The 27,247-nt window shown below is 39.0% G+C and overlaps 1 protein-coding gene across 6 annotated transcripts in view; it reads left to right on the top strand.

Annotated features, from left to right (window-relative positions):
- The window catches only part of VPS13D (vacuolar protein sorting 13 homolog D), a 90,377-nt gene that overhangs the window by 22,272 nt on the left and 40,858 nt on the right, over positions 1-27,247 (top strand). For 5 of the 6 annotated variants that reach the window (XR_009820208.1, XR_009820209.1, XR_009820206.1 and 2 more), the window contains exons 25-56: positions 173-355; positions 2,819-3,041; positions 3,488-3,698; positions 3,835-4,006; positions 4,221-4,333; positions 4,800-5,009; positions 7,020-7,282; positions 7,458-7,591; positions 8,469-8,624; positions 9,182-9,407; positions 9,742-9,816; positions 10,377-10,583; positions 11,049-11,138; positions 12,139-12,279; positions 13,469-13,591; positions 15,604-15,709; positions 15,955-16,107; positions 16,554-16,689; positions 17,607-17,654; positions 17,945-18,095; positions 18,774-18,984; positions 19,343-19,590; positions 20,236-20,427; positions 21,020-21,146; positions 22,066-22,208; positions 23,032-23,162; positions 23,409-23,584; positions 24,025-24,148; positions 24,922-25,157; positions 25,664-25,772; positions 26,218-26,375; positions 26,694-26,802. Coding sequence is in view for 3 of the 6 variants with exons in the window: in XM_062013074.1 (XP_061869058.1) it covers positions 173-355; positions 2,819-3,041; positions 3,488-3,698; positions 3,835-4,006; positions 4,221-4,333; positions 4,800-5,009; positions 7,020-7,282; positions 7,458-7,591; positions 8,469-8,624; positions 9,182-9,407; positions 9,742-9,816; positions 10,377-10,583; positions 11,049-11,138; positions 12,139-12,279; positions 13,469-13,591; positions 15,604-15,709; positions 15,955-16,107; positions 16,554-16,689; positions 17,607-17,654; positions 17,945-18,095; positions 18,774-18,984; positions 19,343-19,590; positions 20,236-20,427; positions 21,020-21,146; positions 22,066-22,208; positions 23,032-23,162; positions 23,409-23,584; positions 24,025-24,148; positions 24,922-25,157; positions 25,664-25,772; positions 26,218-26,375; positions 26,694-26,802 (5,085 nt within the window). In the remaining 3 variants the exon portion in view is untranslated. The remainder of the gene's footprint in view (positions 1-172; positions 356-2,818; positions 3,042-3,487; positions 3,699-3,834; positions 4,007-4,220; positions 4,334-4,799; positions 5,010-7,019; positions 7,283-7,457; positions 7,592-8,468; positions 8,625-9,181; positions 9,408-9,741; positions 9,817-10,376; positions 10,584-11,048; positions 11,139-12,138; positions 12,280-13,468; positions 13,592-15,603; positions 15,710-15,954; positions 16,108-16,553; positions 16,690-17,606; positions 17,655-17,944; positions 18,096-18,773; positions 18,985-19,342; positions 19,591-20,235; positions 20,428-21,019; positions 21,147-22,065; positions 22,209-23,031; positions 23,163-23,408; positions 23,585-24,024; positions 24,149-24,921; positions 25,158-25,663; positions 25,773-26,217; positions 26,376-26,693; positions 26,803-27,247) is intronic. The other variant, XM_062013076.1, reaches the window with a different exon arrangement.

The raw sequence follows: 27,247 nt of genomic DNA, 5'->3' as shown, positions 1-27,247 counted from the left end.
TATGAGGGCTGCTAGACTGAGAAAATCAGATCCTGAACTTCTGCATGACAGAGTATCATGACAGCCATGGGCTATTTTGTACAAAACCTAATTCAGGACTAATCAGTGTGAAGGAATCACCCACTTCTTTTAGTTTTTAATGTGTTTTAAAATGACTTTCTGCTCTTCCCAGGTAAGAGATAAAGCCCAACGAGCTTCCCGAGTCCTTCTTGATATTGAGGCTGGTGCTCCTGTTCTGCTTATACCTGAAAGCTCCAAGTCTAATAGCCTTATTGTAGCAAATCTTGGCAAACTGAAAGTCAAGAACAGGTTTCTCTTTGCGGGTATGCCAGGAACTTTTTCATTGAAGAACAAGGTGAGGCTGTTACTTCTTAATGTAGCAACTTGTAGTTTTTCTAATTCTTGTGAATTTTATATCAAAATGGGAAATTGTTGTTAAATGTGCACCCTGTACTGCCAGAGGGAAAGAGTCCATGCCAATGTGCTGAGTGATCTGGATCTGGGCTGCTGCAGATTGTACCCAGCAGCTCCCTTCTGTGCCTGCACTGGGACTTGCTTTCAGAGATGGTCAGAATAGAGGGGAGCCTGTGCTGGGGAACTCACTAGAAGTGGCCTTGTTAGAGTGCAGGATGCAGCTGGGAGCTTAACATCTTTTTAGCTAACCCTCTTTGTTAGCTTCTTCAGCAAGCAGAATTTCAGCAGTGTGAGTAGCAGAAAATAGAGATCTGTGCTGGCTGAGACCTGCTGGGACAGACTGGAGAATGTGTCTTTCTACTCTTAATGAAATTGTGTGTAGTTGCTTTGATTAGGTGAAACCTAATGAAAGGTTTGCAGTGAAGGCTTGAACCTGAAGCTAGGCACAGGACAGGGAATAGTTGGTGTTAATGTTGGGAGATGCAGCCACAAAATTTGGGTTAAGGAAGATCCATCTTAGATAACTTTTTGCATCTAACCTGTGCAACAAAATGAGTAGTTGTTCTGGGAGTACCCCAATCCCATTTTAAGGAGGGGCAGAAATTAGATGGATTGAATTGCTGTAGCAGGTTTATGGTGTGTCTGTAACCTCTGATTGATGTACACTGGTCTGTACTGTAAGGAAATCGAGTTCTCTTCTATAGTGTGGTGATGTATTTAAAGGTTTGGCAGTGGTAGATTCCTAAGTTAATGTTAGAAGTTAAGAGAAAGGATGTGTGCATAGTACTTAAAAATACTGACTTACCACTGTAGGACTTTGGGAGTTTGAAATGGGATCAGATGGGGTTTGGGGTTTTTTTTTGGTTGGTTGGTTTGTTTTCATATTTTCTCTATCCTGTGTTTATTTTTGAGGATCGGATTTTACAAGGCTATGCATACAAGGATCCAGTTTTGTTGGAGGTATTTCACATCTTTACAGTGGTGCTCAGGTGTCCCTCATTCATTTAAAAGGAAAAAAGGAACTTTTCTTTTGGAATTTAGCACTTTAAAAGTTCCTTTATACATGAAAAATAATGTTTCTCTCCTAAAGATTGTGCTGAATTCTGTAAGAATTGGATTTAAATTTGTTGTGTGCTCTTTATGCATGTCTGAGAAGCTATTAATTTGGATTTATTGCATAAATTCACAGATTTATGGGTGATGTGGTGTTTTTTCTTTGCATGTACTTTTCAGTCTCGTTTTTACAGTATAAAGTTCAATGTAATGTCTTCAATTTTAATCTCTACCATGGCTGCAATTAATTTTTCCAATGAATAACATTTAAAATCCATCTGAGGGAAGTAATTTTAATAACTAAAACCAGAAAGGAAATGTTATGTGTGTGGATTTGTATGATGACATCAGAAGCTGGGTACAGAAAGAAGGTGGGAAATGAGAGTAATGGTACTGCAGCCAGTGGTTAAGTGAGCAATCCTGGAGTAAGGGACCAGTGGGTCACTAAAGAGAGATGATCGTTATCTGCTAGGGCTTAGTAAAATTGAAACATGAGGTTAATCAGGACAGGCTAAATGAACCCTGAAATTTGCTTTGGAGTATTAAGGTAGTGTGTAAACCTGATCCACCAGACATGTGTTTTTGAGAGAATAAATTTGTAGCGTTGAACTGTTTTACTAGCAAACTGTACCTTTGATGCTAAATAGCATCATGAAAGTGGAAAAGCTGGTAAGATTGCCACTGGGTATATGGTGATAGGCAGATGTCTAAAAGATTATACATCAATATAAATGAGCTTTCCTTTGCTTATGTGTAAGGATTTTAACAACAAGAGTAGAGATTTCTTCTGTCTTAGCTACTAGAGAAGAATTTAGGGTCACATTTTGGTGTGATGACTGAAGTATTCAAAGCTCAAAAGATGATAGCTTCATGTATTTGTGTTTGTTCACATGTTCCAATAACATATAAAGTTGCTGACAGGATCTTGCAGCAGTCATGGCATAGCTGTCATTATCAGTTCTGAAAACCAATTAGAAGTATTTAGCAGTCTTTATTTCTACAGAAACACTTGATACCCTGACAGCCTTGCCCCTCACTTTTTATTAATTGCATTTATATGGAGGGGTTTTTGTTTTGTGCAAAACCCCCTGGTTTCAAATTAATTTCTCATTCAAAAGATTTTACAGCTCTTTTTGGAGATGTTGCTGAAATAAATGTTCTTACAACAACTATTTAATCTGCTGTTAAGTTTATAGGACTTAGTTTAGCCACCTTTCTACAGTAAAAGATACTAGCATTCAAATATAACCTTTTTTTGGTCAGGAATTTATTGCAGCCTGAACCTTGGTGCATTGATTCCTTGGCATTGAAATTAAAGATCTATTGTTAATTATAAAATTACTTTAATTAGCAGGATTCAGTTCAATTTTCATCTCCTTCGGGAACCCCAAAACACACCATGAAGAAAACAACAAGTGCTGATGAGTCAAAAGGAGCGATGGAAGGATTATTCATGAAAAAATCATCAGGATCAAACATTTCTAGACTGAAGAGCGAGCCTGTGCTGAGCACATTGAGTAAGCAACAAGGACAGCAATCAAAGCTGCCTGTTGTACCAATCCCTGACAGCCCAGGTATGTGATAAATGGTGGAAACCTCATATGCTCTTCTTTTTCCTTGTAAAATAAAGCAATGCAATTTTTCTTATGTCTCATGTGATGGTGAAGAAGTAAAGGCTCTGTGTCTAAAGACTGCACATTTGAAAAGAAATCACTTCTTAGTTTCAAGGTTGATTTTTGGAGCGTCAAGAATTAGGCAATTCTAGTTCAGTTTCAGGAAGAATAGTCCTGCAGTTCTGGCATGCTTTGAGATGCATGTTGCAGATATACAAGTTTCAGATTTACATTTACCTCTGAAGGAGTTTGGTTTCAGCTGGTTGTTGAGTGTGAATTAGAAAAACACATTAAAAAAATCAAAGCAACTTCCAGGAGATACTGAATTTCTTTTAAAAGTTGCATTAGTTTTGTACAGATCCTTTTTTGTTTTCATTCTTAATGTGTTATCTCCTGTGCACTTGCAGAGGATCACATCTGCCTCTTAGACTGCATTGTGGTTGATCTGCAGGACATGGACATATTTGCTGCAGAAAGATATCAGAGAGACTATTCAAAGGCTGTGGAAGATAGCAGTGCAGACCTGAGCTTTCCATCCTACTTGGTGAGGCAGACAGGAGGAAGCCTATTAACAGAACCTTTCAGACTGAAGTTACAAGTGGAGAGAAACTTAGACAAGTGAGTATATCTAAACAGGATCACTTCATGCTGTCAGCCTCAAACTGGTGATTTAGATGCCTTTTATTGTATCTTAAAAGCATTGCCTGCTGTTAAACAGCATGTTGAAACACTGAGGCTTTTCCCTTTGTTGTAGAGAGCTAAGTCATGCAGTCGCAGACATATCAATACATGGCAGTCTGTCATCTGTCCATTGCTCTCTGGATTTGAATAAGTACAAACTGATCCGTGGACTGCTGGAGAACAACCTTGGGGAGCCCATTGAAGAGTTCATGAGGCCTTATGATTTGCAGGATCCAAGAATTCATGTAAGAGGAGTTATATGCAGTTGAAATTCTGCCTTGAAATATCTGCTTAATGAAACTCTTTGAAGGAGAAAGACATTACAGCTGTTTGCATTTGTCTGAAGTAACAAGATTTAGTTTGGGAATGAAAGTGAAACAGATTATTAACAGATGTAAGAGATACATACTGATATAACAGGTTATTCTTAAAAAGAATACTGGTGTTTTCCACTTTCAGACAGTTTTGAGTGGAGAAGTGTACACTTCTATGTCATTCCTCATTGACATGGTTAATGTGAGTCTGGAACTGATGGATCCAAAAGGAAAAGATCGATGCAGCTCTTTAGCCAGGTATGAATTTTCTGTTGTTGCTGAATACTGTGCTCAGGAATTAATACATTTCATAGAGTCCAATCTGAGAGTTTTAACTGATCTGAAAGAAGAAAGGGACTGAAACTGTTCCAGAGATACCAAATGTGTCCTCAAACTGCCCTTGAAATCCCAGTTCAGTATCAGTTGACTTGCCCAAGATAAATGGTATTCTAATTAAGAAAATGATGAGAGGTGATCTTAAAACCCCAGACTTCTGCTATATTGTTTTGACATTTTCAGTCCTGAAGTTTCTGTATCAGAGGAAAATATTATTACATACAGTATAGAGCTACTTTTATCTCTGTAACATGAGATGTGGTTACAGTTGGATTAGCAAATAGGCAAATAAAACATATCTGTAGGATATCATGCATGCTTTTACAACAACTGAAATAAATGAGCTACAAGACTCTTCAATGTATTGTTTTCCTTTTTGTTCTCCTAGGTTTGATTTTAAGAAATCCAAATTGCTTTTTGAAAGCTCTTCAAATGGAACAAAGTCTGTAAATTTGGTTTCTCATTCCATGATGGCGTTTGACACACGTTACGCTGGGCAGAAGTCTGCTGCAGGCACACCCAACGTGTTCAACTGCATCTTTCAGTCATCAAAGAATACTAGCAGTCCAGGAGCAATCCAGATTGAATTGCACTTCAGGTTGGTAATTCTGGGACTTACTTGGTTGGGTTTTGATGATGACATACTTAATCAGGTTGGTCTTGTTCTTAATCCAGCTGTTATCAATGTAGATAAACTCGGCATTGTATTTCAAATCTGGATTGGCAGATGCTTGGCATTGTATTTAAACCTGAAGACATTTATGGGGTGGTCAGTGGTACCTGATAATTTGAAATCTTCAGTTATTAATTAACTGAAAGTTATTGGATTAAGGAAAAAGATTTTTTTCCCTCCCTCATTGCAATAGAATTTAGGTTTGAGTGTGTAATGAACCAGATTAAATTCAAGCCTATTACAGTCAGCAGTTCTTGCAGAAGTCTGGCCTATCATTTGTATGTTTGTATAAAACCATATCATAGATTTTTTCAGATATGTTGCACAAAAGCTGTTTTCCAGTAGGTGTCACAGTTGCCTTTCTGAGAGAACTGAGTAAATACCAAAATGGCACCTCTTTCAGAAAACAATCTCTACATTCCCTTTTGTATTCTCTCCTACCCTCTTTGGTTTTCTTTATCCAGATCTCTTGGAGTGCTTAAAGGCATCACAGCAGTTATTTGTTTTGTTCTAATTTGATATTGAAAACAGGGATATATAAAGTATGATGTCAATATTTACCTTTATGAGCATGGTGTTTTGTTGAGGACCATTGTCTCTCACTTCACCCTCTCTTTTAGTTGGCTAGAGATGCTGTGTTCAGACTCACTGACCAAACTCAGCTTGTGGTCCCTGCTGAATCAGTTGCTGGAGTAAAGTAGAAAAAAATCTGTGGACTGTTTCAGTCCAATAGAAAATCTTGAAGACATTGGTTAGTAAAAACCAATCAAGCAAATTTTAGGGAATTGAGAGAAATTGTTGTAAAGATACAACATAAGTTTGTGTTCAGAAAGACACCAAGATTTGTATTCGAAGAAAGCTAAAATGCCATGGGACCTACCAAAAAAAACCCCAAACAACCCAAAAAACTCCCATGCTTTTCATGTAACTGTTGATCCAGCATCACCCTGGACTGGAGGTTAGTTTGCACAGTGTAGCCTAATCTGGTTTATGAGTGATAGTTTCAGGAATTTTCTTCCCGACTGCTGTGCTTTTAGATCTCAGCCATACAAGCACGTGTTAGGTTTTTACTGGTGAGAGCATCCTTGGCACTAGATGTAAGCTTTAGCAGAGCTCAGTGATAGTGTTATTCTGGTTCTTGCCTTTTGGAAATATCCTGGAGACCCAGGGAGGGTTAAAGGCTTTTATTGTTGGAAGTAATACATGCAGGCTGCTTCTCTCAAGGGAATTACAGTTCTGCAGAGAGTTTGCATTTTGGAAAGTGTTGGATATAAAATTGTTTCATGGTATTTAAGCAGATTGTTTTCCAGTTAGCATGATGAAATATAATTGGTATTCCAGATCATGAAGCCAAACCTACCCATATATTCAGAATGCAATGCTAAAAGTTCAGTAAGTTTAGCATTTTTTCTGAATGAGAAAGAAGCTTCCTGTGCTGCAAAATGCTGTCAGGGTGTGAGAGGAAACACGTTGTACGGGTAATCTTTTAGAGGGGTATGGAGCCAGGTCTGTCTCACATGCAGGACATTAGGTTTGATATCAAACAGATGTACAAAATATAATAAAAAGATACAGTTTTGAATTTTGAAGCTTTGCAGATAAATATTGACAATGTAAAAGTATTAAAGGAGCTTTGTTAAGCTGACTTCTTGCTGCATAGTTTTCCAGTTCGTCTTCTGGGTCATTACAGCTTAGAATTCATACAGCTGAGGTCTGTTGAGTTCCTCTGGGGACAACAACTTGATGAATGTCAATCTGTTTAAATATATATCTTATATATCATATGTGTATCTTAAAGGTCAGACACTCTGTAAACTAAGTGCATCCCTTTAAACTTCCTTACAGTTCTCACTTGCTAGATACTGAGAGTTTCCTGCATCATTTTAAACACATGCAAGACTTAAAGTTCGTACGTGTTGCTTCTCTTCTTTAAAGGTCCACTAAAGATTCCTCCAGTTTCACAGTTGTTCTGAACAATCTCCGTGTATTTCTGATATTTGACTGGTTGTTACTTGTCCATGACTTTTTATACACTCCTGGAGATACCAAAAAGAGGGAGAATCACCTTTCCAGGCAGCGAACGTACAGCAGCGAACCCAGCATGCTGCCAAAAACAGTGAAGAGCGGAGTCGTGACCAAACGTTCATCTCTACATGTGTCTGCAGAAAAACAACTGGAGGTTAAAGTTAATGTGACAGGTACATTTCTTCTCTAGCACTTCTTTAACAGCTTTTCTGATGAAAAGCCACATATGCTAGTGGAAAACCAGGCCCGTTAAAAGACAGAGACATCAAGAAGCTTGCTACAAATGCTTAAAATGCTTTAATGATTTATTTCTGATTGCCTTGTGTGTTGTCATTTTGTTTTGTTAAGGAACTGAGTTTGTGGTTGTTGAAGACATGTCTTGCTTCGATACCAATGCAATTATTTTGAAGGGGACTACTGTTCTCACCTACAAGCCCAAGTTGTTAGATCGCCCTTTCTCGGGTAGTTTGTTTGGCATTGAGGTAAGAGGAAATAAACTTGCTTTTGTCAAACATGTAAAATAAGTGGAGCTTGTGAAGGTATTTACATAAAGATATATACAACAGGAGTAGTCCACAGATGGCTTTGGAAGTTTATCAAATGCTCTCATCATTCTACACCAGTTTCAAGAATGGTTTTGTGTTGTTTCTGCTAAGGTATTGAAACACTTGACTATAAAATACTGCTAGTAACTAATCTAGCTTCTAGCCACAAGCTGGCAAATAAATTGAAGGCTGAGGACTGACTGGGTAGACAGGAGCCAACGTAGTCAGCAAAGGCATGTAAGCTGAAACTGTCACTGATTGGAGGTGAACAGGCAGTGTCCTGCCATTGCAATATGCAAGTAAGGATTTTTGCCAGTAGGAATTTTGATATGCAAAGTGATCCTTGCATCCTGTTCAGCAGAGTAGGGCCACAGCTGAAGAAGCTCTGAACAATTGATAATTGCCACAAGAACACTCAGAATTCAGGGTTGCACAATATATTGGGAAAGCTGGAAAGAATGTGATGAAAAGAAGAGACTCTGCAGAGATGTGGTTAATCCTAAATGACTGAGCTTGTAGACCAAAGAACAAACATTTTCCATATCTGTGATAGAAAGAGTAGAGTTCAGCTGAGCAGTAAAGGGAATATTTGGTTGCATATCAGCATCTCTTTTCCTGAACTTAACTGGGCACTGGAATAAATTGAGATTTTACAATCTCTGCTCTCTTATGTCTCTAGAAAGCAGTTTGTGGTTGTAGTTCAGGTTTTGTGACAGAAAGTCAATCTTTCAAGGTTCTTTTTCAAGGATTTCAAGGTTCTTGCCAGGCCTGTTCTCTTGGTTCCTAATTTTTGCCAACCCATTTGTACTTTCAGGTTTTTTCGTGCCGGTTGGGAAATGAGCAGGAGACTGCACTCTCCATCATTGATCCAGTACAAATCCACATGGAACTTGTTGGGAATGCTTCCTACCCAAGTGGTTCAGGACTGTTGGATGCTTTCAACAGCGAGGATTTTCCTCCTATTCTAGAGGTAATATTAAAGACCTGAATAAAACTGCATGCAATAGAGAATACTAGATCATGACCTAACACATTTTTTAATGCCCAATCATTTAATAGAATAGTTTCAAATACATAAGAAAAGAAGAAGGGAAATTTTTTTCCTGAAGTGGAAAAGATGATAAAACAAGTATGCAGAAAGTGTTCAAAGGAATGACTTCTGGGATATATTACAGAGATGGGTAGTGGGGAAAAAAGTACTCTGATAACAAACACGTATTAGATGGTCACTAATACCTGAAAGAATCTCATTATTAGTATTTATTAGAGGGGAAATCTTATTTACAGACTTATTTTTACCAATATACCAAAGGAAGACTCTTCCCCAATCTCCTGATAAATACTTTTGATGCTTTTGGTTGTTAGTAAATTTGTAGTAAGTTTGATAACTGTATTACTGAAGCTTCAAAACTGTGGTCATCAGATTTTAATACTAAATTTTGTCTCCCTTTGGGAAAAGCTTTGTTAATATCTAAAGTGTACAAGAAAAATATATAGAAAAGGATAACAATCTTATTTTCCATCTAGATTCAGTTGCAAGCACTGGATATCAGGCTGTCCTACAATGATGTTCAATTGTTCTTGGCAATTGCAAAGTCAATTCCTCAACAGACCAGTGCAGCTATGCCTGACTCAACTGTACTGGTTGCTGAAAATGCTGCTAATCCCTCCAGCTTAGCACTGCTGAGTGAAGCTTCCTCCTTGACACATGAAAACAAAGATCTGTCCAAACGTGTGTTGGATCCTGTTCTTGGTATGTTTTTAACTGTTGGAGCGAAGCTGGTTTTTGTCTCTGAAGGTTTCTGCAGTGTGAAGCTACACCATATGCTTAAAACAAAAGATGCTGATATCTTTGTAGTGTAAAACTCTGTTAATTTGTCTGATGGTTGCTTGCTGTTGGAAATCACTGTGATGGAACACTTTTTGCTTGGCTGTTTCTGCAAAAGCAGTGCTAGATCATATGGGTTTTCTACACTTACAGTCTTAAACAAGCAAAACTCCATTTTTTTTGTACAGATATATCTTAATTTTAGAAATCAAAAGGATAACTGCCAAGGGTTGATGATGGGTTAACTGTTCAATTACAGAGGTACAGCTGGCTCGCCTCCAGGAGCTGGGATTCAGTATGGAAGATTGTCGTAAAGCTCTTTTGGTCTGCCAAGGTAACCTTCAGTATTCTTGCAGATTGCTCCTGTTACCTAACTTGCAATTGAGTAAAAACTTTCAGGCTGTAAGATAGCTGATGCACAAGCAGCATTTCCTTCTCTGCTTCACTTTGTCACTGTGTTGACAAATAATATTAAGCATTATCATTTTTCTCTTCTACTACATTCTCCCCAAAGATTCTTCTTGCCTTTTGGGATGTCATATGTAGGGTGTTTGAGTGTGTTTTTGTTTGGGGGTTTGATGAAGCTTTAACATAAGTGGATCTTTAACAGTGTTGTGTTTGTTTCCCACCTTATTTTGAGATGTTCATAGTACTCATATAGATTTATATTATGTTGGCACTTGGTTTGCAAACTTCAAAACATGTTTCTTTTGGAAAATACTGGTGTGTTTATAAACTCATGTTTATGTAATTAAATGGACCACATTCAAAGTACTGTTGGTGCCTTGTTATGTTTCTTAAGAGAACAGGAATTAATTGACTTGTGTATGTTTTAAAAGTACATTCCATTGAGAAAGTAGATGATGATTGGTTGATTGTTTGATTTTATCCAAGGTGACTTGAAAAAAGCAGCAAGTTGGTTATTTAAGAATGCTGAACCTTTGAAATCAGTTTCCCAGGCCTCCTCTGGTCGAGATAGCCAGGGGATTGTGCCTTTTCAGTTCATCTCTGGAGTGGAAATAAAAGCAGACAGTATATGCATTTGCTTTATCGATGACTGCATGGACTGTGACGTTCCCCTTGCTGAGTTAACCTTTTCATGTGAGTATCTTGTTTTGTGGAGTGAGTTGTATAAAACTACTGTCAGTTACTGTGTGTGTTCAGCATCATACCTTAATTCCTTAGGACTTCAGCTGGCAGTGTTTTGATGGTGGTGGTGGTTGTGTGGGGTTTTGGGCTTTTTTGGGCTGTCCTGGCTTTGTGTGTATTTAATTTTTGCTAATTTGTTTTAAGTTTTGTTTCTAAGAAAATCCAAGGCTTTGTAAGGTGAAGATTCTGGTTTCCCCTCTATACACCTTACAACAAATGGAATCTGTCCTGAGCAGAACCTTTGGGAAGTTCCATGCTGCAAAGCATGGTTCTCTCTAAGTTATCTGAAGAGTATTATGATACATTTTTTGCACCATTTCCATTTAAAAGACAAAATCTTCCATTGCTCACGTAACAGTTCATGAAGTTGGGAATCTTGATTGTTTTACATGAGTATGACATTCTTTTGTTTTTTAGGTTTGAGCTTTCTGCAACATTTGAGAACCAGCCCTGAAGGCTATGCTCATTTTACCCTCTCTGGAGATTATTACAATCGTGAGCTTTCAGGTGAAACACTGTGGGCTTTGGTTTTTCTGTATATACGTTTAGGAAGACAAACTTGCCTACAACAGTAGCCTGAAATTCACCCAACATGAAATGCATATAAGGGAATGTGAAAGGTTGACTTCTGTGCATGTGTGTGTGTGAGAATACATGATCCTAGACAAGGTATCCTGCCTTGTATGAGATGGAGGGATGTGGAAATTAGAGGGATGGCTGACAGGAGAATTACACTGACCTTTTCAAATGTCATTGTGTGAAAAGTTATCCAAGAACAAGACAGTTCCATAACTGGCTGTGTCTCTGTATTCACTTCTCTTTTTCAGTATTTAATTGTTTTGATCAGTTTTGTTACTTATTTCAGGAAGGAAAAGCAGTAAGGGTAGGCAAAGGATTAACATAAAAGTATAATAGTTTGCATTTTAGATACCAAAAAAGCAAGTTGTGCCTCAGAACAGGTCAGACACTGACCAAAGAAATAATCTAGTTCTGTGTTTTCTCTGAATTGAGAAACTAAACTTTTTGTTATAAAATTGGTGACAACCACCTCAGGAATTATCTGTCTGTAACAAGATGATAGGTTTTTTGTTCTAAAGACACGTAGAGAGGATTTTTTAAAACAGCTTTTAAACCTTTGCCTTTCTAACACTGCATAATAAGCCAAGTTATGTATCATTGTGTCAAAATCATCTTCAAAATTATTTCAGAGAACTTAGTTCCAGCTGACTTCAGTATGAAGCTGTAATTACTGTCTAATGCCTCCCTCAGAAAGAAGGTATTTCTCTAAGACTCTATATAATACACACTGGTTCAAATGGAGGAGCTGAAACAACTTTATATGAACTGGTAAATGAAAGCATTGGGCTTACAGACTCTTCTTGAGCACATGTTGAAAGTAAAGGATCTCATTATTAAAGTAGCATTATTAAATACTTAGGTATGTAAACAGCATTCCAGTGTGGCCTTCAGATGTGTGATGTATGTGACGTTTTCTTTTTGTTCTCAGGCTGGGAGCCATTCATTGAGCCCTGGCCATGTTCAGTTTCATGGCAACAACAAGCCTCGAGCCGCCTTCACCCTTCCCGACTGAAGCTGGAAGTAAAGGCTAAACACCGTTTGGATGTGAACATTACCTCTGTCTTCATAGGTATGTTGGAATACTCCCTGAGAGCATCACCATACAGCCTGATTTTCACTGTATTGAAAATGACAGACATGGCTAATTTATTCCTGCTGGTGTCCCCGAGGTGAAGGGAGGGAGGTTTGGCACAAGTCCCTACATACTTCACACAATATTGTACACAGGTGTGCATGTAGGCAGCCAGTGTTTTATCAGATACTGTGAAAGCATAAAGACACAAGCTACATATTTCAGAGGTTAGTGAGAGTTCTTTCTCTGGTCATATGAATTCTATCCAACTCATATGCTATTTGAAGTTTATTTTTAATCAGAAACAGGCTTTCATCTGGAGCTTTCCATACTTTACAGTGCTTAAAAATATTGTGATGAACTCATCTTTTTTTCAGTGCACTGACAGGTGCAGTGAGGAGCAGCCTCTAAAAACCTGAGCTGTCATTTCCCACCTCAGGAAGTCAAAACATTTTGTTCATCATTAACTCAAACCTCCTGTAAGCTTCTGTGTTGTGAGGCTCTGGTGGTGTGCATTTCCTAGAGATATTGTTGCCTATTCAGTATGCAAAGCTGAATAATTACATGGCCATAATAGAAAAAGATAAATGGCTGAGCTTGCAAATTGCCTTTTTTATTCCTTGAATATTCATTCCTTTCTCCTGCAAGGCCTGTGGCCTTGGCAGAAAGAGGGAGCCAAGGTGGGAGCAAAAGAAGCAAATCAATGATTCTAAAGAGCTCCCATGATGCTTTTTAACACTAGTGATAACAAGTAGTAAGCCTGGTTTATGATTAGTACTGTGCCAAAAGACTCTGTTGGTGGCTTGATATTTATGCAGGAATGTGCATGTACCTCTTGAAAAGAAAAAGATTAGAAACTGTTTCTAGTGTGAAATACTGAAGGTTAATTGCCTCCTCAGGGAGAGCTCTTGCATTGCCACAGGAGTATCTTAAGAACATGGAATTCCACTGAAAGCTTAAAAAAAATCTTAAGAATATAAAAATACTTGGTTTTGAAAACACTTGTGACTTCATGAGCTATTGTTTGTCTTCACCTTATGTAAGTAAGGCATAGAAAAAGCACTAAAGGAAAACTTTTGCCATTAAAGTGGAGTAACTTTAGTGTTATGAGTTTAACATACTTTTCCCATTACTTTGTTTACTGCCATCTTGGAGACGTTTGCTGTCTGTGCTTGTCTTCTTCCAGAACAATACACATGCACCAAACAGTCTTGGATGGAAGATTACTGTAAACAGGACAAAGAAGTGAATGTAATGAGTTCAGAAGACTGGATGGGTTCTTCGGTGGATCCACCATGTTTTGGGCAGAGTATGACACTCATTGATTTCAAGCAGTCCTGGCATACACAATTGTCTGTCTTACAAGTGTTTGGTGTTCACAGCATCCAATGAATTATTAGAGATATTTGGCTAAAAAAGGCAAAAATTCTGTTTTGTGTTCAGTTCTTTAAGAACAAAAATCTTTCTGGCAACTGAGCTTTGAGCAGGAGCTTTGCACAGCTGGTTTTGCTTCTTTTTTGTAGCACTTGCTCATTTAACGAGTCAGTATCCTGTCAAAGATGGAGTAGGTTTATTGATTTTAGACTGGGTGCAGTTCAGAGGTGATCTTTTTTTTTCTATATCCCTAAAGACCTAAATAACTGAGTTTCTGGGGAAAAAAATGCTGTTACAGTAAAGAAACAATCCATATCAATCCTTGATACGTGGCAGGTCTTTTCAGCTGCTTCTCTCCCAGTGTTACTTCTGAAAGAGGTTTTAGCAATTCAGATGCCAGCGTAGTGTAAGCAGAAGGGTACAGTCCCAGTGCATGATGCCAACTGTCTCTCTTTCCTGATGCATGATGGGGAGGAGTCTATCTGTATTTGTGTGTTTTTCCTTACCTGCTAACTTTATCTTTCCTGTCTGCCAGGCCTTCCTCTTGTCTACCTTAGAACTAGGAGTACAGCCAGTTTGACTAACCTTGAGCATCAAATCTATGCTAGAGGTACTGTATAGCAGAGAGAGACAAAGCTTTTTTCTTCTTTGGAAGACTCTTGTACAATAAATACTGTGTTGTCTATATGACTTGCTGCTAAGTTGGCCTTTATATTTAAAACAAACAGAAGAACCCAGTCAGCATTGCTACTTTGCATGTAAGCTGCTAACTTAGTGTTTTCATTTTCAAGAATTTAATCTTCTTGACATTTAATTGGAAAGAACTTTCTCTGTAAGCTTTAGAGAGATTCAGGTCTCCCCTGACAATGTGGTGTGTACAGGAATTTGTTGTCACTGCTATGGAAGAAGGTTGGATGCAATTATCAGTAATTCCTTCAAAAACTTACCTGCCTACCCCACGTTACCCCTTTCTGCCTGTAGGCCTGGTAAGTTATTGTTAGACACAAAGGTGAGGGAATGGATGGGTCTCAGCACATGAAGTACTTGAACTTTATCAATCAGTCTTTGGGATGACTGCAGATAAATTCTGTGGAATAGCTTTTCCTTCCTGTCTTACCTTTTCTTTAAGCAGCTGATTTCCTTTGTGTGCTTTCTTTCTCCTTTCTCGTACAAAAGATTTATGTATTTAGGTAGCAGCAATTTATCTTTTTATTGGAATTTGACAGGTTACTTTGAGGTTGGTTTTTTTTGTCCAAACACAGTAAGTATTTTTACAGAGAGGGTTTACTGCAGGATGGAAGATGAGAGTAACAGTGCTGTGCTTGTTAGTAATGCATACCTGTAAAGAGGTCAAAGAGGTGAAGTTTCTCCTGGGGTTTTGCTGTCCCAGCATTTTAACAGAGCCAGATTACTTTTCATTGCATTCAGATGATTTTTCATACTTTGCTGTAGTAGGCTTTATCCTGGGTAGGAAAATATTTGTACTTGTTCAGTCTTTGAGGATAAAAGTCCTGTTTAAAAAGGGTACCAGATAATCCTATATTCATCACATAATTGTAAGTAAATATGTGTTTAGTACTTTTGGAGCATTTGGATGTACATGAGCAGTTACTGGTGATAATTGGGTTTGCAGTTAGATTCACTACATTGGTTGTAACTAGAGATAAGCATTTTATAAGACTTGATATGAAGAAACAAAAGAACATGTAGTTCAAGCTCAGTTCTTGGGGGAGTGATATATAGGGAAGGACTTTCTGGTAGCTTTGTACCATTTCTGTAGTAACTAACTTTTAAAACTTTCGTGATAATCTGTTATCTTGTGCTAGTTCTGTTTTGCTTTAGTTAGTGCAGGTACTGGTTCCCCAGCCATTGTGTCCTATCCTACATTAGCACCTGGTGAATGCATTTTTCATAAGCATCTAGACAAATCTTTATCCTGTTTTATAGCTGAAATGAAGACTCCAAAACGTAGGCAGCCGTTTGTCCCGTTTGCTCTGAGGAATCATACTGGATGCACCCTGTGGTTTGCTACTCTAACTACAACACCTACCCGGTAAGCAGCTGTTGTGGGATCACTCTGACAACATTTGTCTGTCTTGTCTAACATGTCAGCCAACCCTTGTTGTTTCCAGTGCTTGTTTTCTTGCAGAGAAATATAGGCAACTCCCAGTCTTTCTTTGTTAAGACAGTGAGATGTATTCACTGCAGGACTTCTGTAGACTGAGGCAGATTAAAAAACACTTGTCACTTGAAGTAGTCATTTTGTCAGTTTGTAAAATGACTTGTCTCTCTCCACAGGGCTGCACTGTCTCACAGTGGGAGTCCAGGTGTTGTTCCTGAGGAGAACGGGACTCTGCTGGATGATGCCCATAATGTCAGTGAATGGCAGGAAGTTATCACTGGGGAAGAGGTTCCATTTGAATTTGAAGCCAGAGGGAAACTCAGACACAGGTGAAGGGACCAGACTGTGAGATGTATTTTGACACATTGATATATGGAACAGAGAGGATCATTGCTGTGAGGACACTAACAAATGTTAAATTACAAGTTAAATTATCAGTTGTCTAATAAGCAACATATATTGCTGTTGGTGGCAGCCACTCCTAGATGTTGGATCGTTGTAAGCTTTTAGAATGACTTAGAGGCATCAATTACAAATCATATGTCCTTTATTCTAAAGGACTGGCAAGGTGGAGGCGAGCACTGATTGTTGAACTGAAGTGTTACCAGTGTTAAGAACTAGTATTGTTGTTTATGTGACATAGTTACACCTCTGTGTGTTCATTAAGGAAGATGGAACAACTAAACAGACATAAAATGAGGTCTGTCTTAATCCATGATGTGAAAAAACTGTGTAACGATGCTTAATAGTGATTTAAATTGCTCTAACCTGCTAGGCACACACATAACCTAAGAATTCATCAGCTGCAAGTGAGAGTAAATGGCTGGGAAGAAGTCAGTCCAGTATCTGTAGACAAAGTTGGAACGTTCTTCCGATATGCTGCACCAGACAAGAACTCATCCTCTTCTACTGTAAGTTCTGGGTTTGTGTATTAGTTGAATTGAGAGAGTTGGAAGATGCTGAGTTCCTAACTGGCAATTTTATGCATAGCAAAACCACAGGCAGAGCAGTCAGCAGTTAGACTGTGCTCAGCAGTCAGAGCTTCCAGTGACAGAACTAATATATTAGTGACAGTGTCACGGACTCCCAGAGGCTGAGTTTTAGATCAGCACAGCATTGCAGCAGCTATTTTTATTTGTAATATTGCAGGAATGCTTTTCAAGTGTTTAATTTATGTAAAACAAACAACACTGGCTATTTCCTGTAAGCCTAGAGACTGTTGAAATACGTGGCTGCTTAGACAAAATATACTTGTCATGAAGCAAAAATGCAGTTGTAATAATCAGCAGGCTGGGAGGTGGTGGTTGGGACTCAGCAATAGGAATGATCTTGTGGATTTCAAAGCTAGTTAAGTTTGGAGACTGGCTACTGAAAGTTATTGAAGGTGGGAGAAACTGAAAGTTGGTATCTTTTTGTTAAGAAACAGGATTGGAATTGAATTTCATCACGCTGTGAACAAGAGCCACTAGTCTCTTCCTTGAATCATTTCTGATGTTTCCATATGGAAGCGTTAAAAGCATCTCTGGCTGTGCCTTGATTCTTGAAGGGAAAGAACACAACTTAATGAGAATTGCTGTTCAGGATCATCTTCTGTAGCTTTTTTTCTTTTCCACAAACTTTCCTTCATCTTTGTTTCTTTTTAAGGCATTATTACAACCAGGTTTTGCTGATACAGTTCTGATGCGTTTTCCAAGCTGTATTGAAAATCAGGAACACCAAGTGATGGAAGTGTTGAGTTCATTCTTCTGTAGTCATGTTCTGTGTTACAACTGAGAGTAGTATCTCAAAAGTTAAACAGCTTTAGCTTTCTTGTTTCCTTTTCTCACAGCTTGGAAGCCCAATCAGCAGAACAAATATAATACACCCACAAGTCTATGTGAGTATATGTTTTCCTTTTGGGGGGGCTACTTCAATAGGATGAGCATAATTCTACAAGTGAACTGGCTTTTCCATCCTTCTGTGACATTTTCAGTAGAATGGAAGCAAAAGTCAGTAAAACAAAATGAATGTTCAAATCAGACCAAGTATTTAACATGACTTACCATTCCCCACTAGTGTCAATGGTCGTTTGAAGATTGGTTCTTAAATTCCAGGATGTGAATTCCAGCATGTGAGCCCATATAAAATCATTACCTGAGCTTTTTAATGCTTTTAAATATCTTCCAGTTTTCTTCATTGCCTCCAGTTCGTGTGGTGTTTGAAGTCACCATGGAAGGGAGCGCTCGGAAAGTGATAACAGTGCGCTCAGCCCTGATTGTAAAGAACAAGCTGGAAACACCAATGGAACTCCGACTAGATAGTCCTTCTGCTCCTGACAGTAAGTGTTGTATATTCCTTCCATTCTATGGGGATTCTTTAGCTTCCTCCCCAAGAAGATTCACCACTGTCTCTAGTGGTTAACAGCATTGTAGACCTCTCTGGAGGGCAAAAGGGTAATGTTGAAAAGAAGATGGTCAGCAAGTTAAGCCAGAGAACCCGCTAGGATTTTTGCTTATTGTTCATGCAAATGGGTAAAGCTGAGACTCTGTAAAGACTAAATCTTAATTCAATGTGTAACATATTGTATCCTTTATCATAGAATCATAGAAAGGTTGGAAGGGACCTTTAGCAGTAGTCTAAGAAGGTTTCAGGTGTTGGCATGTAAAGGTGCAGTCTGGAAATGTAGTGATATGCTGATAATGTACCCAAAATGTCATTCATGAGGACTTCTTGCAATAAGCATTTTCATTAAAGCATCCAAGGAAAAGGAATTTCAGTTCCAGCAAGTTTTTAGTCTGTTTCCAAGTTCAGATTTAGACACCTAAAACTTGTTCCCTGACAGATTGTTTAACAGGGCTTAAAACAATGGCTTGGTGTTTAAAGTATCCATTGAGTAGCTGGTGTTTATATTAAAATGAAATGTGTTGCTTCAAAAATCTAAGGCTTACTCTTTGAAATGTTATGCTTTTCAGTAGAGTGGCCTGTTTGAGATGTGTGCTTTCTTCTCTGGTTGCAGAACCTGTTCTTCTTCCAGCGGTTATGCCAGGAGATTCCTTTGCTATTCCATTGCATCTCACATCTTGGCGTTTGCAAGCCAGGCCAAAAGGAATGGGAGTCTTCTTCTGTAAGGCTCCAATTCATTGGACTGATGTTCAGAAGACAGCAGAAGTATGTAGCAGCAAGAGAGAGTGTCATTCAATGGAGTCTGAAAATAGCCGCTTTTTCAGGTAATTAAGACCTAATTATTTTTCTATAAGCTGAGTTACCTTCTTCTCACAAATGAAAGGCTGTGAAAGCAAATAACAGGGAAGAAAACAGATTAAAACTTCTGAAGTTCAATGGGATGTTTTGTTTGGTGTGTTGAATAATGAGAAAGCATCAAAGCTTGATTGCTGTATCTCTGAAGGGCTCCTTGAAGCCCCTTTGGCAGTGCCTGTTATCAGGTGTCTGAGAGCACAAAGTAAGCACACTGTTAGAAAAGGTTAGAAAATAGAATGTGTTCAGTTACAGCACCTTGTGGAATTTAGTGCAATACACAGAGATGGGCTTCAGTTGACTTCTTCTCACAAACATCTGCTTTCACAGGTTTTGTGTGGCTATAAAGAAAGAAAATTACCCGGATTACATGCCTTCCAGCATATTTTCTGACAGTGCTAAGCAGATTTTCAGACAGCCTGGGCATACTATTTATCTACTGCCAACAGTGGTAATCTGTAACTTGCTGCCTTGTGAACTGGAGTTCTATGTGAAAGGAATGCCAATTAATGGAACGTTAAAACCTGGCAAAGAGGCAGCATTGCACACAGCTGATACATCTCAGAACATTGAGCTTGGTAAGATTCTTTTTCAGATCACACTTTCTGATCCTCCTAGAGGACTACCTGAATGTAACTGTTCCTTACACAGGGAGGTGTGATGCAAGAATGGAAAATTAAAGGCTTGTTAGCATTTATATGATTATTTCACTTGGTTTCAGGGCTTCTTATAGTTAGTAACCCAATGCAATGCATACTAATACTGCCATCATTCCCCCAAATCTGTCAGCTGTCAGGGTCTGTTCCTTGTTTGTCTCTTCTCATTTTCCTGAGAGTAGAAACAGTGGAAACTGTAATAAAGAAGGGAATAAATCAAATAAATTCCCAACGTTTTGGGTGGTTTTGTGGTTTTCTTTATGACAGAAAAAGTTGGTGTTGAGAGTATGTATGGAATTACTCAATGCTGTCTGGACTTCTGATGCCTAAGGCAGTAATTAGCCCTAAGCAGGGTTCTTTACAGAACTTTTCTTGCTGCTTGTGACTTAAATTGAGGCATTTCTTTGTGAGGTCAGAGGCCACTACACTGAGCAGGTATAAAAGTTAATCTGGGTGAGCTGTATGAAATACTCAGAAGGATCAAGCCACACCAAACACCAACCTGTGTGCTTATCAGAAACTAATGTTTCTGTGTAGGTGATGTTTGTTTTTCTTTTGTTTTTACAGGGGTATTGTTAGAAAACTTCCCAGTGTGCAAAGAGCTGTTGATTCCTCCTGGAACACAAAACTATATGGTGAGGATGCGATTGTATGATGTCAACAAACGGCTGCTCAATTTGACCATCAGGATTGTGTGTCGTGCTGAGGGCTCCCTAAAAATCCTGATTTCAGCTCCATATTGGTTAATCAACAAAACAGGTCAGTTGACAGTACTTTACTTCATAGCCATAATCATGAACTGAGAAATAAAGATTTAATAGAGTGTTTTGATTTGCTTTCCAGACAAACAGGGCTTTTAAACACTACGTAGGAGGAGTTAAAAGTTGTAGGAGTTTTTAAGGGGTTTCTTTTTCCAGTGCCAGCAGCTGTTGTTTGATCAGTGTTACAGCAGATAACTTAGACATTTTGTATTGCAGATTTCCCAACATGAGCTATTGTACCTTTAAATAAATCAACATAGATTAGATCACTGTTAAACTGTGGTCTTCAAAGGCTCAAATGCCTTGAGAAAGTAACAGTTCTAAATTGCTGTAACTCTGTGTTAACATCCGTTGTGAATTTCAGTGCTACAAAACCACATTTTCTGCATGGACCAGACTCCATGGCTGGAGTTAGATGGTGTGGGTTAGCAGGTTAGACAGAGCAAGAGGGAGAATGCATGCAGACTAATGGCTAGTATTACAACCGGAATGTTTCAGGCTGTGCCTTAATTTGAAGTAGTTTTTAGTATTCTCAATTTGTGCAAAGGTGAAGTGTAGTTTAACACTCCCTTTTTTGTGTTTACTTAAAGGATTGCCTCTTATCTTCAGACAAGATAATGCAAAAACAGATGCTGCAGGTCAGTTTGAAGAGCATGAACTTGCTAGAAGCCTCAGCCCACTTCTCTTCTGTTACGCTGATAAAGAGCAGCCAAACTTGTAAGTAATACCACAGACAGGAGGGACCTCACAAAGTATGAAAGTAATTTGCAGAGGATTGGGTTCTGATATAGTGGTGTCAGTATGATATAGGAAAAGTCTTTCCCTGTTAAAATGACCCATTAAGTTATTAAGTTTCTAAGTACTGAAATAAGCATATTGGATCTTTAGAGATTTCCTACTGAGAGCTCCTTGGTTGGCTGATTCTGTTGTACCTGCAGGCTGCTTTGGCTTTATTTCATGTGTTTTGAACTCGTGCTGCTTTTGTAAGAAAATCAAAAACCTTTTTGAAGAGACTTACCAATTTGCAGGAGTTACTCTTGTTATCCCCAAAAAGCCCCACTCCAAACCCCTAATCCTAAACTCTGAATGTTAATAGAGAAGTAGTAGCAGCCACGTGGTAGAATGTCCAGATGCAGCAGAGCTGTTGTGGTTCTGATATGAAAGGAAATGGCAGGATTTTGGAAAGGAAGCTTTGCAGCTGCTTTAGCTGGCACCAAGGAGAGAACTGGCTTTTTCCATGTAATAAGAATATGATTTAAAATAAGCTTATCTGAAATGTTTGTTGCTCAAACAAACACCACTTACACTTATCACAAAAACTCATTCCCAAATTTCTTGTTACTTTTTTCTTTCAAAGAAAAAGCCACACAGATTGTTGTCCTGGTTAGTCAGGCTGAACCCTGCCAAGCCTTTCACTTGACACTGCTGCTGAGTCTTGACCAGTATATTAAAAGAGCTTATGGCAGAAATGCAGAATAAATGTCTCAAGAGGAGAATCACTGTTGCTTCTGATGCTTTTGTATTAAAACACAGGTTTTCTTTTTGCATCTGGGTGTGTGTTTGATCATCAGCATCATGCCAGTACCTGATCCTTCATTTAAATGAGTAAATCTTTTTGTTTTCTTCTTACCTTTAGGTGTACAATGCGGGTTGGCAAAGGAATCCATCCTGAAGGCATGCCTGGCTGGTGCCAGGGTTTTTCCCTGGATGGTGGTAGTGGTGTCAGAGCCCTTAAGGTCATCCAACATGGAAACCGGCCAGGCCTCATTTATAACATTGGTATGTGTTGACAGGAACGTTGGGGAAATGCTGTAGAACTTGGTAAGACAGTGTCAGTGTCACTTGTCAGTGGCATCAGAAACAGGACCAAGTACAACAGGGCAACATATGTGGTTAAATGCTTTTCAGAGTCCAGAGAATAATATTAAACAACAAAGCATGTTCTGAGTGTTTGTACATCTGGGTTCTGAATGTCATCAGCTTCAAAATCAGGTTTCAGTTATTGTTGCATTTCATCATTGAGTGTTAATAACTGTTCTTTCTGTTTCTGTGCCCATATTTCCCCTGTGTGTTACTTCTAAGTACATCTGAAATCCAATCTCATTACTGTCTGATCATTTTGAGTGTGTATGTACTGCAACCATTCAGCCATGTGCTACTTTGGTGGATTTTGCTTTGTGCTGCCTCTGTAGGCTGATGGAGAGGAGTGCAACTCCTTCCTTGTGCTCCTAGTGCACACACAGTACAATTTCATCAGCAGCTTTTAGTTGTTAATTAAATGACAGTTTGGGAATTATTCCACAGAGATTTTTTTTGAGGAATTCTTCATCTGTTTAGAAGTGGAATAATTATTGTGATTGGAAATAGTCTTCTAATCTTCAGTGCACTCTGATCTCTAAATTGTGCTTGAGAAACAGAGTAAGTGATGGCATAAAATGACATTTACTGTTTAAAATAGTGTTCCAAAACATGGCAGTGCTATGGCAGAAGCAGCACATCTCAGCATGAAAAACAGCTTCTGTTATGTGAACTGTCTTGTGGCAGATGCTGTTTGTTTTCTCTTGTAAATAATAGCTTTATTTTTCTTTGGTTTTATGACTAGGTATTGATGTTAAAAAAGGCAGAGGCCGTTACATTGATACATGCATGGTAACATTTGCACCCCGTTACCTGCTGGATAATAAATCATCCTACAAGCTTGCCTTTGTCCAGCGGGAGTTTGCCAGAGGTCGGGTAAGCTGCTTCCTCTCTGTTACTTATTACTACAGCACCTGTATTGAGTCACAACATCTTCTAACCAAGAAGAACACAAGCATTATACCTGAAATTAGTGTTGGCTGCTTATGAGGGTCTTTCCCGTTACTCTGATATCAGCATTCACCTGACAGAACAAGCTGTGTGTATATTTAAGAGGTATATAGATGAATGTTGTATTTTTTAATACCCACAGTAAGTGTATATCCCAATTTCTGTCACTAGGGAACATCCAATCCTGATGGCTATATCTCCACTCTTCCTGGCTCCAGCGTCGTGTTCCACTGGCCACGTAACGACTATGATCAGCTGCTCTGTGTGAGACTAATGGACGTCCCAAACTGCATTTGGTCTGGGGGCTTTGAGGTCAACAAAAATAACTCCTTCCATATTAATATGAGGTAGCTATTATATATAAACCTTGTGCAGCATAGTTACGTTTTCTGACAGAAGCAGCTGTCTAACACTTGGGACTGTGGGTAGGAAGCTGTAATGAGGTGGGGGTGGGTCTGTTACAAGGGAGACTAGTAACAAGTGATAGGACAAGAGGAAATGGCCTCAATTTGCACCAGGGGAGGTCCAGGCTGGATGTGAGGAGGAATGTCTTTGCTGTCAGGCGTTGGAAGGGGCTGCCCAGGGAGCTGCTGGAGTCACCATCCCTGGAGGGGTTTCAGAGCAGGGTGGGTGTTGCACTGAGGGCAGTGGGCTGGTGGGTGACAGGGCTGGGACAGAGGCTGGGCTCCATGAGCTTAAAGGTCTTTTCCAGCTGAAATGATTCTGTGGTTGTAGGATAATGCAGATCAGAAGCTTAACTCTGTTGCACTTCCTTATTCTTGTTCAGGGACACCCTGGGAAAATGCTACTTCTTAAGGGTGGAAATTACCCTTCAGGGCGCCACGTACCGCATCGCGTTCAGCGACACCGATCAGCTACCGCCGCCCTTCCGCATCGACAACTTTTCCAAGGTAAAGGAGCAACAGGTTTCCTCTTTTTAATGACAAAAGTAGGAGTTCTTTTATGTTTATTACAAGAGGGAGCTGACTAGCTTGTATAGTGAACTGCAATGAAAGTGTGTGTAGCAAGAGGTAATTTGTGCGTGTAACGATGGTAATTTCCTGAAGTTTTAGTAAAAATAGGTAGGACCCAGGTGCTTGTTCAAGTGATGGTGCTAACGTGGTGTCTGCCATGAGAACATTAAGTCTTTCATGTAAGAACATTATTACTGATGGGAAAGTTTTGCTAGGATGATAATATGAAATCTGTTCTGTGTTGTTTTCAGCACTTGAGTAACCTGTAAAAAGAATGTAGGCTACTGCTGCCCCTTCATTTGTCTCTGTCTTGGTGCTTCCATTCAGTGATTATAAGAATCTGAGGATTACTTGGAGTATTTTACAGTAGTTTACTGAGACAGAGCTCGTAACAGCTTCCCATTCTGCATTTTGGTATGGAACTGTTAAATAAAATGGGGCAGTTCTGATTTTAATGAGGAGGATTTAAGATGCTACCGTTGAGTGAAAGACATTTTGAACCATGGATGACAGATAAAAGCGAGGATGATGTTTCTCATCCCATTGAGACTAATTGAGTCTCAAATGGAATAAAATGCTGGTGAAACCTGTGATGGAGGAGGGAGGTGAGAGCTGAAATTGCTTTCATGATCAGCTCCTGAGAAGTGAAAAAAATACAGTAGAAAAAACAGTTTCTGCATGAAACTAAATCCTCTTTCATCCTGTTACAGGTCCCAGTTGTTTTTAATCAACATGGTGTTGTCGAGCCAAGACTCTACACTGAAGTGAAGCCCATGACCTCTCTGGATTACGCGTGGGATGAACCTATTCTGCCACCTTTTATAATGCTGACAGTTAAAGGGGCAGGCTCCTCAGAAATCATCTGTAGCATGAATGACTTCCAAGACAGCAAGCAGCTTTACTATGAAAACTTCATTTATGTTGCTGCCTCATATACTTTCTCAGGGTAATTCTTGTTATAGTAGATGAAAAATGTTTTGAATGTTCGTGGTGTTCTCTGGGCTTTCTGTTAATATTCTCTTAATGGTTGCCATTTGAAGATGTTTTAAATGCAGCTGAACTTTGGTCAGCCTTGTAGCTAGCAGGAGAAATGCCAAAATTCAGAAGGTAAGCTGTGTATCTCACCCCATTGGGTTGTGATAACTTTATAGGTGCAGCTTGCATACGCTTATTTTTGTCACGTGGTGAGAAAGGTTTAGCAGATGGCATCTGCTGTCACCCCACTGTCTGATCAAAGTTCCTAGTTGCAGTGAGAAATCAAAGTCCCTTTTAAGAATGTGCTCAGGTTGATAGTTTGTGCCGTTAATTCCAAAAATAAAACCAATGTGATTTGTCTGATTGGCTGTATCAGAAGCATCAGCTGCCTCAGTTGGATTTGATACAGATCTAATTCAGTACACAGAGGAGACAGCCACTCTGAATAAACATGGTGATGTTTTCTTGCTGTTCTAGTTCACAGGAGCCAAGTGCAAGACCAGTTGCTTCGAATAAGGATGCTGCATATGCAGAGCTTGTCCTAGATGTTTCTCCAAAGACTCAGCGAGTTATACTGAAAAAGAAGGTACATAGGGACTTAGAATAAGAGTAGTAAGAAACATTGTAAATGCCCCTAAACCAATCAAATGTGGTGATTGTATGTTGGAGGTTCTAATGGTGTTACAAATTAGGGTGTGCTTCCTTTTTGATTCCACTATAAGCTAAATCTTCTACTTCTGGAGCTCTGAAGAAATAGAAACTGTGTTTAAATTCTGCTGAGATTAAAAACATCTTGTAAATGCAGCTCTGCATCTGACAGTGCTACTGTAGGGTGCATGTTCATTGAGTTGAATGACAAGAGTAGAGTGACTCCTAATCCTAATTCAGGGCTCTGAAGTTTTTATATATATAAAAACACACACAAGTCATTCCAAGAATTACAATTAAAAGCACCTGATAGCAAAACAGAACAGAAATATTTGCTCTGTACTGCTGTGTTCATTTAAATGTTGATTTTTTTTGTGCAACAGGAACCAGGAAAACGATCCCAGCTTTGGAGAATGACAGGCACAGGAATGCTTTGCCATGAAGGTTCTTCAGTTCCTCATAACCCCCATAAACCTTCTCAATCTCTGGACTCTTGTATGATTTTAGATATCGCAGGCCTGGCAGCTGTCACAGATAACAGGTATTGCAGATGATGTCGTTTCTAACAATGTCTTTGAGAGCATGCTGGGCATGGTGTTCTCTGAATAAAGAACTGAATCTGAAGAACATTTTGTCTATATTCATGGACAGACCTCGTGATCACTTTTGTGACTTGGAAACATTTTTCAAAGCATGGCTGAAGTGTTTTCATCATCACGTTATTAAAAGAGCATTTGAGAAGTGACATTAGGAAAATGAGTTTGACCAAAAATTAAGTGTTTGCCATTTACCACATTTCAAAAGTTAAGACTGACAAGTTGTAATCCCCTAAGCATCAGGTGGGATGGTTTTGTTGCAGGTATGAGCCCCTGATGCTGAGAAAGCCCGATCGACGGCGCAGTACTACCCAGACATGGAGTTTTCGTGATGGAAAGTTGACCTGTGGTATTCATGGACTTGTTGTCCAGGTCAGTCCTGATGATGTGCTGAACTTGTTTCGACTGCTGCTGGTCTAGATGACAGAGTTGTCTGGGTTTAGGATTGAAGTGAACTAAAAGCTTTGAGGTCAAAGTTCAGGATACAGAGGAAACAAGACTTGTGCAAACAGCTTGTGTGGTTTAAATGCATGTTTCAGTGTTCTTATTTTCAAATGATTAAACATCTTGCACTATTAATTTAAAGGTAAGTAAGGTAAGCCATTTGAGCTGTTTGCTCTTTTTTTGTGTTCCAGGAAGCTCTGACTTGCAGACAGATAACATTTGTGAGCTTTGCTAACTCTGCCTGCTGATGGTAGAATCTGTAGACACAGAAACCTGTATTGTTTTTACAAATTCCAGAACTAAATCATGATATGATAGCTTCAGTTTCTGAACCTGCAGTGTGAACACTTAGTTAATGATCTTGCCTGTTTCT

Source organism: Colius striatus, chromosome 21 (genome assembly GCF_028858725.1).
Source record: "Colius striatus isolate bColStr4 chromosome 21, bColStr4.1.hap1, whole genome shotgun sequence".
NCBI lineage: Eukaryota > Metazoa > Chordata > Aves > Coliiformes > Coliidae > Colius > Colius striatus.
The sequence above is the reverse complement of the archived record's forward strand: the minus strand, read 5'-3'. Positions and strand labels throughout refer to the sequence as shown.